Source organism: Desmodus rotundus, chromosome 2 (assembly GCF_022682495.2).
Source record: "Desmodus rotundus isolate HL8 chromosome 2, HLdesRot8A.1, whole genome shotgun sequence".
In the NCBI taxonomy this organism is placed as follows: domain Eukaryota; kingdom Metazoa; phylum Chordata; class Mammalia; order Chiroptera; family Phyllostomidae; genus Desmodus; species Desmodus rotundus.
The window spans coordinates 148,182,389-148,196,558 of NC_071388.1; the positions used below are offsets into that span (position 1 = coordinate 148,182,389).

The 14,170-nt window shown below is 33.5% G+C and overlaps 1 protein-coding gene across 7 annotated transcripts in view; it reads right to left on the reverse strand.

The window, feature by feature from the left end:
• The window catches only part of BAZ2B (bromodomain adjacent to zinc finger domain 2B), a 350,928-nt gene that overhangs the window by 123,244 nt on the left and 213,514 nt on the right, over nucleotides 1–14,170 (reverse strand). The window contains exon 3 of one of the 7 annotated variants that reach the window (XM_053918707.1): nucleotides 3,137–3,325. The exons of the other annotated variants lie outside the window; for them this stretch is intronic. Within the exon in view, the coding sequence (XP_053774682.1) occupies nucleotides 3,137–3,325 (189 nt within the window). The remainder of the gene's footprint in view (nucleotides 1–3,136; nucleotides 3,326–14,170) is intronic. 7 annotated transcript variants of the gene reach the window in all.

Consider the following 14,170-nt stretch of genomic DNA (forward strand, 5'->3'; position numbering starts at 1 on the left):
ACATTAAAAATAGGATATAAAGCAATGCGCACCTTCATTATCTAATGGCAAACCCTGTTTTTTAAAAAAGTTAAATGTTCACGGCGGCTGCCATTCCAACAGGTCTAAAAAACAGTGTAAGCAGAAAACTGCAAAAGCTCTTCTGCACTGCAGGAAGGTGCAGCGAGTGAAATGACACCAGTGTATATTCAGCAGTGCCGGAGTGACGGGAACACAACCAAGAATAACTACACTAAAGCATTAATCATTTATCCACTGTTTAGATGAAAGAAGTGTGTTTAGATAGGAAGAAAAACTGTGTATTTTGGGCCTGTATCAGCACAGTTGGAACCTATTGTTACTTATAGGTTTAAAAAACTAGGTTCCACATAGCTGACATAAGGGGACTGAGGTTTTCCAAACATGTTTGTGTTATTTAATGTAGAGTCTATAATTAAAACATTGCAGTTGAATGTACAGACTTTGTAAATAACCAAAGAATTGACAGGGTAATCAAAATGCAGTAAGATTCAGATATTTTAGACATAAACTCAGGAAAAACAGAAAAATGTACTTTAAAATATCAATGGTAAATAAGTACGCAATAGACTAGAAAAAAAGTTGGAAATAGCATGTAATAAATACGCTGACACCACAGGCAATAAAAACAAGTAAATAAGATCAACCAAGTAAAAAGATAAAAATGGTAGGGCTTCCAACTACAAACTTTAAAAATGTCTAATATTTCATAGGAAATAATATAGTTTTTGTTAAAAAAGAGCTTAATTATCTTCCAAATTGAAGAAAATAAAAAAATCAGTCACTTCTAAAATAGCATGTTTATAAATTTATGCATGTAAAATAAGGATTACATAAATCAGCACATGATGAATTTCTAAATGTATTGAAAGGACATAACAGCATAGAAGCAATATTTATCATATTCAGCTGAAAGATTCTAATATTTCAGAGGCTATACTAACTCTCAATTTGAATCTAGAAGGTATAGTAGAATTTTAAAATTTTTTATACTTGGTAGAGCCAGATACTTCAAAAAATTCATGGTAATATAATATGAAAATATAATAACTAAAAGTTGTATATATTTTTAAAGAAATTAGAATGAAATACAATGTCAACATTAAATAAACATAATTTTATTATACTAAGGTCCATTAAATAGTGCATCTGCCAATTTAATCATCTGAAATACAGAATAACTTACATGTCCATAAAATTTAAAAATAAAGTCATACTCATTTAAAAATTCTAGTATTTTCTTCCTTGTGTGTTTTCATTTACTTATTAGATGATTTCAAAAATTTGGCATTTTGATTACTCTTGTGAATAAAGCCAAGTACAGAGAATTAAAATTTGTTGTTATACCAAACCTACAACTTAAATAAGTCCTCTATAATTAGGCACAGTCTCCGTTCATTTGGCAAGACAGTATGCTTCTATAGGCATACTTTTATCATTAAACACCACAACTGTTTGGTCATCCAGCCCCCAGAAACTATTAACAACATACACTATGTGAGTGTATTTCTTGGAGCCTGGCCCAGTGCACAGAACACAGTAAATGCTCAAAGAATTATGTCCAATAAATGAGTGAATGAAAAGTTTATGTACAACAGCATAAGGGAATTTTTTTCTATATAGTGGAAGCATCAACAGTATTGAAGTTTAGATGAGTAATTCTTTATACTTATTAACCGTCATTCCAGTGCAGAATGCACTGGAGTTTAATAATACAGTAATTACACTGTGGTTTGGAAATGCTCCAAAGCAATACTATAATAAACCATAATGAAAGTATCAGTAACTATCTATATTAATATTACCTATTTTGATTTGTATTCAGCAATCCTGTATTTCAGGCAATACCTATTGAATGCTCATCTTGCTAAACAACCATTCAAGAAACTGACAGAAATTTGTATTAGTATTTTTAAAGCAAATGTTAAGATAGTTTAAGACTTTATTTTAACTTTCTACTTAAAGTACCCCTCCCCACCATCCCTTCTCCTCTAGACAACTGAATTGAAGGAATAATATGATTAAAAAAAAGTACTTGAAATATACAGTTAACCATCTTTCCACTGTATATATACATGGTCAAGTGCTTACATATATGTATACATGAATATATGTAAGTACTGACAATTTATTATCCATCAAAGTGGGCAAGAGAAAAATAATAATGATAGTTACCAATTATGTACTAATTATGTGCCAATCACTGCATTTGGTGCTAAACGTGGCTTATCTCCTTTAATCTTCACAAGAATCCCAAGAGCAGGTACTATTAATTATCATCCTCATTTCTCAGATGAGAAAACTGTGGCTGAGAGGTCAGATTACTTGTTCAAGGTCACATAGCTAACATATTGCAAAGGCAGATTTAAATTTGGGTTTACTTGTGTCTACAGTTATGTCCAATTTTTAATATCCCCTACTAAAATGTATTAAAGTAAAATTAATCACTGGAAACACTTGAAGTTTAGTCTTTCAAAATAATATAACAAGACAAATCACAGAATGTTTGTGTAAGTTAAGCTTCAATTGGTGTCTTAGTGAACTCCTGAATTCTCATAGCCTGTAGTTTGGGATAATGCTGGTCTTTGTGCCACGTATGTGGTATAAATCTATAGTTGTTTTGATTGAATATAAAAAATATAGAAATTGAAGATCCAAGCTTATCTTCCTGACAAAGTACAGAGAAGTGAGAATTCAAAATGAAAGTACAGAGATACTCATTTTAAGAACTGGACTTTAGTTTTCCAACGTAAGGTATACCTTCAAAATTAAAGCTGAAAAAAATGCATCAAATGCTACACTTACAATACATATACCTTTTTGCATATTACAGTACAATAAAAAGCAAGAGGAAAACTTGGCTAGTTATTCACTTTTGGTGGAGACACCTACTTCTCTAGCCGAACACTTGAATACCTAATTAACAGCACTGCTGCCAAGCACACATGCTATGGGTTTCTTTGCGCATAATAAACAGGATTGAGCAAATTCTTGCACAAGAGTCTTAATATACCAGGCATTAGACTGTTCTTTTTGTTCAATTTAATAAACAAATCACTGCTTGGACATTTTCAAGCTTTCCTCCTTTCCTTGAACACTGTTTGTAACAGATGTTTACCTGGAAAAGATGCTAGTTGGGGATGTGCGGCTAAGGCTGTGGGTGTACCAAGTGTCCCCAAACCACCAAATTCTGAATGCCCTGAGCTGGCTGAATGTAGACCAAAGACTGGGTGGCTGACCATTGGGAAGGCACTCGACACTGTGGACAGGTTAAACGGTTGATCCCCAGCTGCTCTGAATAAATGTCCTGGGAGGGAAAAGAACACACTTAAAGTTGTACTATAAAAACAGGTCAGATTTATCTGATTTCAGCATTCATAAGTTAGAGAAAATTTATAACTTCTTATGTATTAAAATTTAATTTACATTTTTTCTTTTGCATTTCTACTCTTTAAACCCTACAGAATATGATTAAAGTACTCTAATAAACATAATTAAAATGAATGGTATAACTGTATTTACTTTGAACTTGAGAAATGATGCTTTAAGTAAATAATTTCCACTGATTATAATAGTTTGACCTGCAGAAGTGAGGCAAACTTTCTGTTATGTTAATACATGTACATTAAATATATCATCAGTTTTTCACTCATAAGGAAAATAAAAACATCTTATTAACATAAGGTTCAAAACCAATGAAATACGTCCAGAATCTGTCACCAAGTCATTTCTCAAATTATCATACAACTAGGCAAAGAGGTTCCAGCTTCCATAGCTTCCATGTGCCAGAATTGAAGCTATGTTCTCTAATACCTTTTAGGTGACGAGAGTTGATACCAAAGAGGAGTTATATTCTAGCCTAATAACACACTGTATAATACAACATAAAGATTTAATGAATATATTAAGATTATTTCTAAATGCATCCACGGGTGTTTATCAATATAAAAATCTTTTTCTAAATTTGTGGTGGAAATATCATATTCAATTCTAACAATCTCCATATTATATTCAATTCAAATGTGTGAAATTACAATCTCCAGTTTTACCTTAAAGTAGAATCTAGCACTAAGTACTATAATCCCAAATGGGAGGGTTATACCATCAAACACACAACCTGTTTTTTATACTTTGTAGTGATTTGGCAGAAATCTGTTAATACTTTGAAATCTTCCTTTTACTTCCAGGAAATAATTGTTTCCCTGGCTTGATACTATGAAAATACATCAAAGCCCACACTCCAGGCTACTTTAAGAATTTACCATGGGAAAGGTATTGTGCTCTGTGTTCAAATAAGAATAAGGCTTTCTTACTATCACCTGTTTATATCAGGCTTGGCTCTGCATTTCAATTTAATCAGTTTTAACACAAGATATTTGAAGTAAATTTTAAAATGTAAGTTAAAAATAAGTATACTTTTTATTATTCAGTTATAAAGTACAAAGTTATGATTGAGAGTCAAGGCTCCGCTACAACGAAGCAGTTAACCAGATCTCACGGGGAAGATTCTCCAGGTCTCTGTGATGAAGGCCCCGAAAGGAACTGCCAGAGAGGAGAACAAGGAAAGGACACAAACCGAGGTTTCTTTTCTAAGTCAGCCAGTCTTTGTTTCTGTTCCCCAAAGCCTAAACAGAAAATTTGTAAATTTTGTACTTTTGTGTTGCCAGAGTTCTACACCGCCTTAGCACCGAAGCAGAGTTAAACACCGAACAGGGCATGCTACTGGGAAAAAGCGTTACTCAAATATCACTATCCTGGAAACTAGTGATAGGCCTCAAGAAAGACTGTGTGTGTGTTTTTTATTAAATTCTCTAAAATCCTGCTACTTTTTCTTAAAAAAAAGAAAGCCTGTAATGTTAAGAACCAGTATTTAGTTTCACATGTTATTGCATATAAAAATCACTGATTCTCACCAAACAATTCAACTTCCGGAATCAGCTGTCCTTAATCGAATATTTAAAACCGTATTATGAGTCACATTTCCTTCTACATCAGTTTTCTTGATGAGCAAGTTGAACTGAACACTCTAGTTTGGGGATTTTAGAATCATTTGTCATTTATATTTTACAAAATAATAATTCTTAAATTATATTTGCTATATATATAGCAGTGATTTAACACAAAAAAACAGGGGTAAATGCAAAGCTACAAAAAATATAAAAATTCATAAGAGATTAAAATTATGAAGGGTCAGAAACTCAGAAATAACTCTACAACAGCTAATGAATTGGTAGTATGCAGCATTCTTAAGATGAATAGTCAAAACATTAATTTTATTGTGAAGAAATCAATGAGCTAGACCTTGGAGACTCATGGACTGAAAACATGAGCAATACTTAAAGTCACTTTTGCAGCAACAATTAAGAACTAATCATACACAATTTGGTAACAAAAAAATTATTTTTTTAACTCTAAAAAGAGTGACATCTAGAAGGAACTGAGTAGAAAATTTATACAAAATGTAAGTGTATTCACCATGGATTCAAATGGGGAAAAAATAAGCATAATCCTGTACACAATTACATCTACGGCTGCCAACATTACAAAGAGGCTATCTTAGTCTATTTTGTTATTCTTTCTTATAAATTTAATTGGAGAAAATAATTAAAGCATAGAAAGCACCCAAGTAACAATGGAATCTGTAGAGCCTATTCCTTGTTGGTGAGAAAAGATTCACTTTTGTAAAGCAGACAAGGGCCACATGATAATTACAGTGATACCATGCAGTGTCAAAAATACACATTAGAGACTTTCTCTGGTATATATGGGTAAAGTTGTATCACAGAAGGGAATAATTTCATAATACATCTCATAATTTTTACTATTTTTGCCTTTATAGCAAGAATCTACAGTGATACAAAAAATATTTCTTATTAAAAGGCTCTGAAACACTATACATAATTTTAGTATTGTTCTTCTACTACCTTTTGAGAAACACAGATATTGATTTCATTTAAAAATCTTCCAGAGTTATTGATATTTATTCAACAGATTCAGTAATTCAGACATTTCACGAACACACCTATTAAGTGTCAGGTGCTACGTTTAGTAATTGGCGCACAGGGATGAATAAGAGAGAGAGTCTTTGACCTCAAGGAACTCATGGTTTGACCATAATTCATATGAATATTTTTTACACTATAATGTACAAAATAAGCCAGTTAATATTTCATTACTATAAACTGGTACTATCTTATACAAACTAAGTAATAGATCCCAAATATCTAAAAGAGTGTCTCATACATAATAGATATACATAATAAATATCTGATGAATGAATCAATTCACTACTCATTAAGAGCAGAAGAGTCACATCCCTGGGACTGATTCCAAAGGCCTTCAATCCAAACAGGAAGTTGTCTTGAATCTTCATGTAACTTTGCAAAGATGTTTCCTAGTTTCCTTTCACTTTACTTCTCCAACCCTTCTATACTGAATTAAAACAAAATGACCACTTTGCCCTCTGTTCCTCCTTGATTCCATTTAGGCCACATGTTGAATTTGATCACACAAAATTCTACCACCTCCAATATCTTAATTCTTAAATTTCACTCTAACCACAGATTTCCACATTTCCATTTCCTTCTTTCTCAGCATGACCTCTGGTCTCTCCTAATTTTCTACCACTCTCCTGACCCTTTCTCTCCTCTCCTCTCAATCCTGTCACCCCTTCCCTCCTCTGTGATCTTTTAAGGGAAAGTCTTGTACCTATATATCAACTTCTTCCCTACTTCTCAGAATCTTTAATATTTCTGCCAAGTTCCAAGCCTCCCTTCCATTTTGTCTGTAAAGTGACTAAAGTTTTCCTAGTCATTAGATCCCACTGATGTTTACTCTTCTCATTGTTAACTTCTCTATGTAAATCTGGCATTGCTGATTGCCTCTTCTTATTAAAACCTTTGTTTAGCCTTAAGCTTCAGGTCTTGGGAACTATCTTAATCCTCTTCTTAACTCTATCTATCTTTCAATAATACTACTGGGTGCTTTTCTGGATTTGTTTTCTACATGGAACATTTCTAAAAAAATTTTGTCCAGCAACCTCTTTGTCTTCATGCTTTCTTCCTCACTTATTTTATGTTCTTCCACTGTTTTAACTAACACTTTTATGTTGGAGTGAGTTCTAAATTATGAGTTTCACTCCTTGAGAGCAAACACTGAATCGCATTCATCTTTGCACTCCTAATACCTGGCATAATATGAATCACAGTAAGTACTTAACAAATGTTTCCCACTGCTGGATTTTTGGTCACATAATTTATTCTACTTCATGCCTATATAACATGCTCTTTGCCTATGTAACATGCTCTTTGACTTCTTTTGCCTTTTATAATCCAATGTATCCTTTCCTAATCATCTATAAACATATATTGCCCAAGATGTATTCCTGAATCTCTCGGACCAATATGTTTTGATCCTCCTTTGAAGACGCCTGATTATTCACAACCTGTCTGCTATCATACCATTACTGAATACAAGGTTATGATGAAAAGAGCCATTTCTTAATCATTTTTACTTTCTAAAAAATATACTATGTAAAGCAAACCACTTTCAGTTAGAGAGACATTTCCTAACACTGCTGTGGACAACTCTAAAATGGTAGTCTTCAATTTTTTGTTTCTCTCTTCTTTTCAAAGATTAGAATAACCAGGAGTCATTCTTTAAAATGATTAAAAATACATCTCACTTTTTTCTCACCTCCAATTATAAAAGGCATTCATAATGTTACTAAAAGTTCTCTGGGCAATCACGAGCTGAATTAATGACATCCATATGTGGCTTTAATCTTTTATACAACAGGGGGTGCTGTTTAGATGATTCCCTTGGCTCCACTGCCAGGAAAATGCCCTTAATCTTCTTCGACTGTCTTGAAATTTCAAGCTACTGTTCACAGTGATTTTTGATCATAAGTTGGTGATTATTCAGTTACTATTATAACTACATTTACAACAAAGCATATTCTGTGTTAAGAATGGGGCAAAATGATGTCCTCTTACATGACACAAAACATGATACAAGGCAAACTGGCTACATTAACCTCACAACTAAAAAATAATTTTATTTGGATATTGGAGCACTCCACTTTTGGAGAAGTAACTTTTTTCTACATTAATATATGTAATACTAGAAGATGCTTCCAAATAAAAGCTTGTTATAATTAAAACTCTGAAATTTTGCATACAGAAAACATTTGCAAATTGATAAATTATATTATAAAATGAAAATACCTTTAGAAGACCACAATTATTCTTTTTAACAGATACTAACACTCAAATATAGTTTAATATGTTGAATGCAACTTTTATTTAGTTTCTGTTTTAAGTGATAGGTAATAAGGTACTCATTTTACATAATAAAGACTCATATACATCTTTAATGTCTAAGTTCTCAACTTATAATATGCTGAATACCTTTTATCAGATTCAAATTCTGCTAGTCAATTCGTGTATAAGCGACTAAATGTAGTCACATACAATGGCAGTGTCTCAGTAACAAGGCACGGTAACTACAAGTGTCCTTATTAATGTTAATGAACTTCATGCCAGGGCACAATAAGGGTACTTTTCTCCTACAAGAAAACCTAACTACCAGTGAACAAAATCTCCCATCAATCAGGAAAAGCCCAGATAGCAAATTAAAACAAAATAATTACACAGAGTAAGAATGCTAAATTATCTAATCTTTTAAAAAATCGAGGAGACTGCTTATTATGATAGAACTCCATATATGCTGTTTTTGTGTGCTAAAAATGTGTTTAAATGTTTCGCTGCTACACAAATGTTGCAATATGTCTTCAAACTCATCTCTAGCTCTTTAGAATTGTAAGCATAATTTTACAGCATTGTAAAGTTAGCCTTTAGCATACAACCTGTAAATCCTCAAAAATGGTAGTGCATTAAAATAAAGGTCATATGAGCACTAGTAACAACTGAGTATAATAATGAAAAGAAAGAGCACCAAAATTATTATAAAAGAAATACTGAAATTACTGGCTCACATATAAGTACCCTAAAACTCAAAATGTACAAATTCTATAAACCTGAACTTCGATTAAAGAACACACAGAAATATATAGTTAATGATGACAAAATAGTTTATCCCAAATAATCTTCACTTATTCCTGTATTCTTGTAACTTTTTCAGCCAGTTAACCTTTATATTTTAACAGATAAAAACATGCATGCTATGGAAATAAAGTATTTTATTTATATGTATTTATTTTGAGATTATTTTAAAATAAAAAGAGAATCAAAAATAATCCAAGGTACTAACCTCCCCTTATGTTAACATCTTACCTGACAAAAACAATTTTCAAAACCAAGAAATAAACCTTAATTAACTAAAATAAAGAATTTATTCAGATATTATTAGTCTTCCCACTAATTTTTCCGTCCCAAAATCAAATCCAGAATCCCACATTACATTTAATTGCTGTGTCTCTTCGGTCTTGTCTTTCAGGACCTTGATACGCTGAAGAGTACTGGTCAGGTATTTTATAGAATGTTTCCTAATGTGGGTTCCTAATGCTCTGTCACGATGGGAAGAGTTTAAGCCTCATTGGGAAGGATATACAATGTGCCCTTCTTAGTGCAACAAACCCAGGTCCTTGACCTTGCTCTGCGGAACTGGTGATACTAACTTTGATCACTAGGTTAAGTTGGTATCTGCCAGGATTCTATGTAAACTTCTTATTTTCCTTTCAGCCGGTCTTTCTTTATTAGAAAACATGCCATTAAAAGCCTAGGTAACCTTGGGAACTAAAATTGTCACTCTATAACATTGAACATAGTGAATAAGATTTTGATTCAGTTCAGCAAAAGAGGTATCAATCTGTAGGCAAATGACCGTTCTTAAAAGACAGAAGTAGCTTCTCTCTTATAATAAGCAATTTTGTTAGATCTAATTAAAGAATTTAGAATTCTACATTAAAATGGTAAAAATAAATATTTTATATACACTTCTATATTCAAATATAGATGTACTTTATTTTAATAATGGAATAGAAAAATGTAACTTAATTCTAAAATCTTGTTTTGTTTATATTTTAACATATTGTCTTAGTTTTCCCATAATGAGCAAAAATTATTAAAATCAGCTTTGTAGACCTACTGGGCATATTAAATTGCTGGGAATTCTGTGACAGAGTACTACGAACTGGGTAGCTAGAGAAATGGAAATTTATGGCCTCACAATTCCAAAGTCTAAAATCAAGGTGCTGGCAGCGCCATGTTCCCACTGAAGGTGCTAAGGAAGAGTCTGTCTGTCCAGGCTTCTCTCCTAGCATGTGGTACCCTCAGGCACTCTTCCTATGTCTTCACGCAGGCATGTCTCTGTGTCCCAGTGTCCCCCTTTTATAAGGGTACCAGTCATTATTGTTAGGAGCCTACACTAACAACCTCTTTATAACTTGATTACCTCATCTTTACCTTGATTATGTCTGTAAAGACCCTATCTCCAAATACATTGTGAGATACTAGGCATTAAGGACTCCAACATATTTTGGGGGAGAAAAACACAATTTAATCCATAACACTGGCTTTAATTTTAAGAGTACTTAATTGATTTGAAGTTGTTACCATTTTTTTTAGTAATTTACTGCTAAAATTCTAAATTAAAACTACGAACTTCTACTCAAAAGTTAGGCAAAATAATATTTCAAAAATATTTGGTGCCTTGTGATCAAACTCCTCATTAAATAAACTCACTGAAGGGGAATAAAATCTAAAAATAGTTTAATATTTGAGGGCCTTTACTTATGATTTATAGATATGTACAATATAAACAACTCAACTAAAAAAGAAAGTATTCTTATCGTAGTTCATACCACAACATAAATTCACAGAGAAACTAATATACAACTTTAGCATTATCCCAAAAGCCCTGAATAAGAGTCCTGTTTCATTCTCTTACTGATTTTCTATAGACTGTAAACTGAAGCCCTGGCTATCTTTTAAATAAGAAGTTCTAATTAAAAATAACTCTGGACTTTCAGGGTTTTACTGATTCACTGCCTCTTCAGTAAGGTCAACTGATCGTTTAAGATTCCTTACCCTATGGCTTATAATGTCCTTCTCCAACCACAATTTGCATAGTGATTTGGTATTACCTGAGAAAAGCATGTAATAGCTTAGAAAACTCTTAAGAGTTGATTTATCATCTAATTTTCAGTCCTAGTCTTACAAGTTCATCTCTCCTTACTTTCCTTTCTTCAACAATTATTTCTTGAGCATATATATCTGTGCCAGGCACTTACTAGAGACTAATGATAAAAGGAAACAGATATGTTCCCTGCCCTTTAAATTTAGATGAATAGACCAAATTATAAATTATATAATTATGCCACACATAGTTATAAATTATGAAGAGTACTATGAATGAAATTATTAAGTTCAAAAAGATAATAGTGGAACAATTACACAGACACTATGAATAAAGAAGACTTCTCTAGTTAATGTCTCAGGACATTTAATCTGAGACAAAGTATAAGAAAGAATCAACCTTAGGAAGATCTTCCAGGGGGAGAACATGTTTCAAATCCTTAGTTGGGAAAGAATGTTTGTATCTAAAGAAGTGAAAGGGCAGGGAGGCTAGAAGATAATAGAACAGAGTGAGAACAGTACCACAAATTTAAAGTAGGAAGCGATTAGATCATGGAGAGCGTATCAGTTAGGTTGAAAAGTATAAAATACCCAATTCAAAATTAGTAAAAGGTAAATGTATTGGCTCACATAAGGCAAAGACTTTTGGAAAAGTCGGACTGAACGTTTACCAGGACCAAACTTCTCTTTCTTTTTTTGGTTCTACATCCTCAGATAGGCCCTTCCTCCCAGGTTTGTGGGGCTAAAGGGTCTCCTTCCTCACCAGTCCCAATAAAAATCCCAGAATGGAATCTCTTAGATTCATTGATGTATATCATGTGCCCATTCATTAACCAATCACAATTGTCTGGGAAATAAGATGTTTGGATTGGCCACACGGGGTCACATGCCGTCCCTAGAGTTGTAGATGAAAATTTTTTAAAAAAGAAAGTTACCTGGTAGGTTTGGATGGGGTTGGGGGGAGTTGTGGGGGAGAAATGCAGACAACTGTAATTGAACAACAATAAAAAAAATTATTTTAATTAAAAAAAAAAGAAAGTCACCTGTTTTGGGAGGACAACTTTAGATAATGGTGGAGTGGTTAAGAAAGTAGTTTTATGAATCACCCACAGAGGATAATGATAAAGACTGGATTTAAAACAACACCAAAACTAAAGATACAGGAAGGCATCCAGAAGAAGAGAAAAGCCAAAGAGGGGAGGGGAAGGTAGGGACTAGGTGAAAAAGGGGGTAGGGATTAGTCAAAGAACATATACGAATGACCCATGGACATGGGCAACTATGTGGGGATTGCTTTTGGGAGTGAGGCAGGGTCTGGTTGGAGGGGGCAAAGGGGAAAAAATTTGAACAACTGTAATAGCATAAACAATAAAATATTTTTTTTAAAAAAAGCAGAGAAAAGCCGGAGGAGAAATTAACCTGAAAAAATGGTAATGAGAGGGGGTAAAAAGTGTGACTTGGTGGTGTTTTGGTGTGCTAATTCTGTCTAAAACCCACAGCTACAATCACAAAATACAATGGAAGAAAATGAGCAGGCTTATCAACTAAAGGTGCCACAGATCAGAATCCAGGACTGAGAAAACATCAGAAAATTTAAAGGGAAAATCCTGACAGTGAGAAATCACAAAAAGCATGAGACCAACATTCAGAACTTAAGCCATCCAAATGGCTAGCTGTAAGTACACTGTGAATGAATGGGGAAAGACTACGGGGACATGGCAAAATAGCCAGCAGAGAACATGGAGAAATCTACTCTTGAAAGACAGGGCTACACAGAGCAGAACTGTTGAATTTGACATACTTCATTTTTTAAAATTTTGATTATTTTTATTTATCCTCATCCGAGGACATACTTATTGATTTTAGAGAGGGGAAGGGAGAGCCAAAGAGAGGGAGAGAAACATTGATGTGAGAGAAAAACACTGATCTGTTGCCTCTCGCATGCACCCCAACTGGGGACTGAACCTACTACCCAGGTATGTGCCCTGACAAGGAATTGAACCCACAAGTGCTGTGTTTATGGGACGATGCTCCAACCAACTGAGCCATACTACCAAGGGCTAATGTATTTAATTGAACAAATTCCTTCACTATGAATGGCTTAGACAAAAGAAAGCCTGAAGTGTTAGAGTGCAGAGTCCAAAGCTGGCAGAGCAGCTGGAAATTAGAGGGTAATCTTAGAAGCAAGGAAACTACACAGAAAGAAACTCATTCTGCCTAAATTCTTGGCTAATGCAACAAATTTCACAGGCACAAACAGGACACACAGGAGGCCAGTCTAAAAAAAGCAACACTGAGGAGCCAAAACACAGAGCACAGACTATCATCAGTATGTTTTTAACCACAATGTAACTAAAATGGACATCAATAAAACAATTTCAGTATGGAGATTGGGGTGCGGGGCTGGTATATAAGGGGACTAAATAGTAATGGAAAAAGTACAATTAAAAATATCAAAATATTTAAATGCTAAATTACTGACTTCTAAACAACCAACCAAAGAATTCATAAAGGAAAAATAAAACACATTTTTAACTAGAATGATAGTGAAATGAAAACATACCAAAATTTGGGATACAGCCAGAACAGTATTTAAAAGGTAAATTTATAGCATTAAATAGATATATGAGAAAAAGGAGAAAGGTACACACCAACTAAATATAAAGGAATGGAAAAAGATACTTCATGCAAATGGAAAGGAAAAAAAGCTGGGTAGCAGTACTTACATCCAACAAAATCGACTTTAAAACCAAGGCTTTAGTAAGAAATGAAGGACACTACATAATGATAAAGGGAACAATTCAACAAGAGGATATGACACTAGGAAACATTTACCCACCCAATATAGAAGCACCTAAATATGTAATGCAAATCTTGATGGACATAAAGGGAGAGGCTGACAGTAATGGAGTCAGAATCAGGGACATTAACACCTCACTGACTTCAATGGATAGATCTTTCAGACCGAAATTCAACAAGGACACAGTTGCATAAAACAAACACTAGATCAAATGGATTTAATAGCTATCTTAGAGCATTTCCCTCCAAAGCAGCAG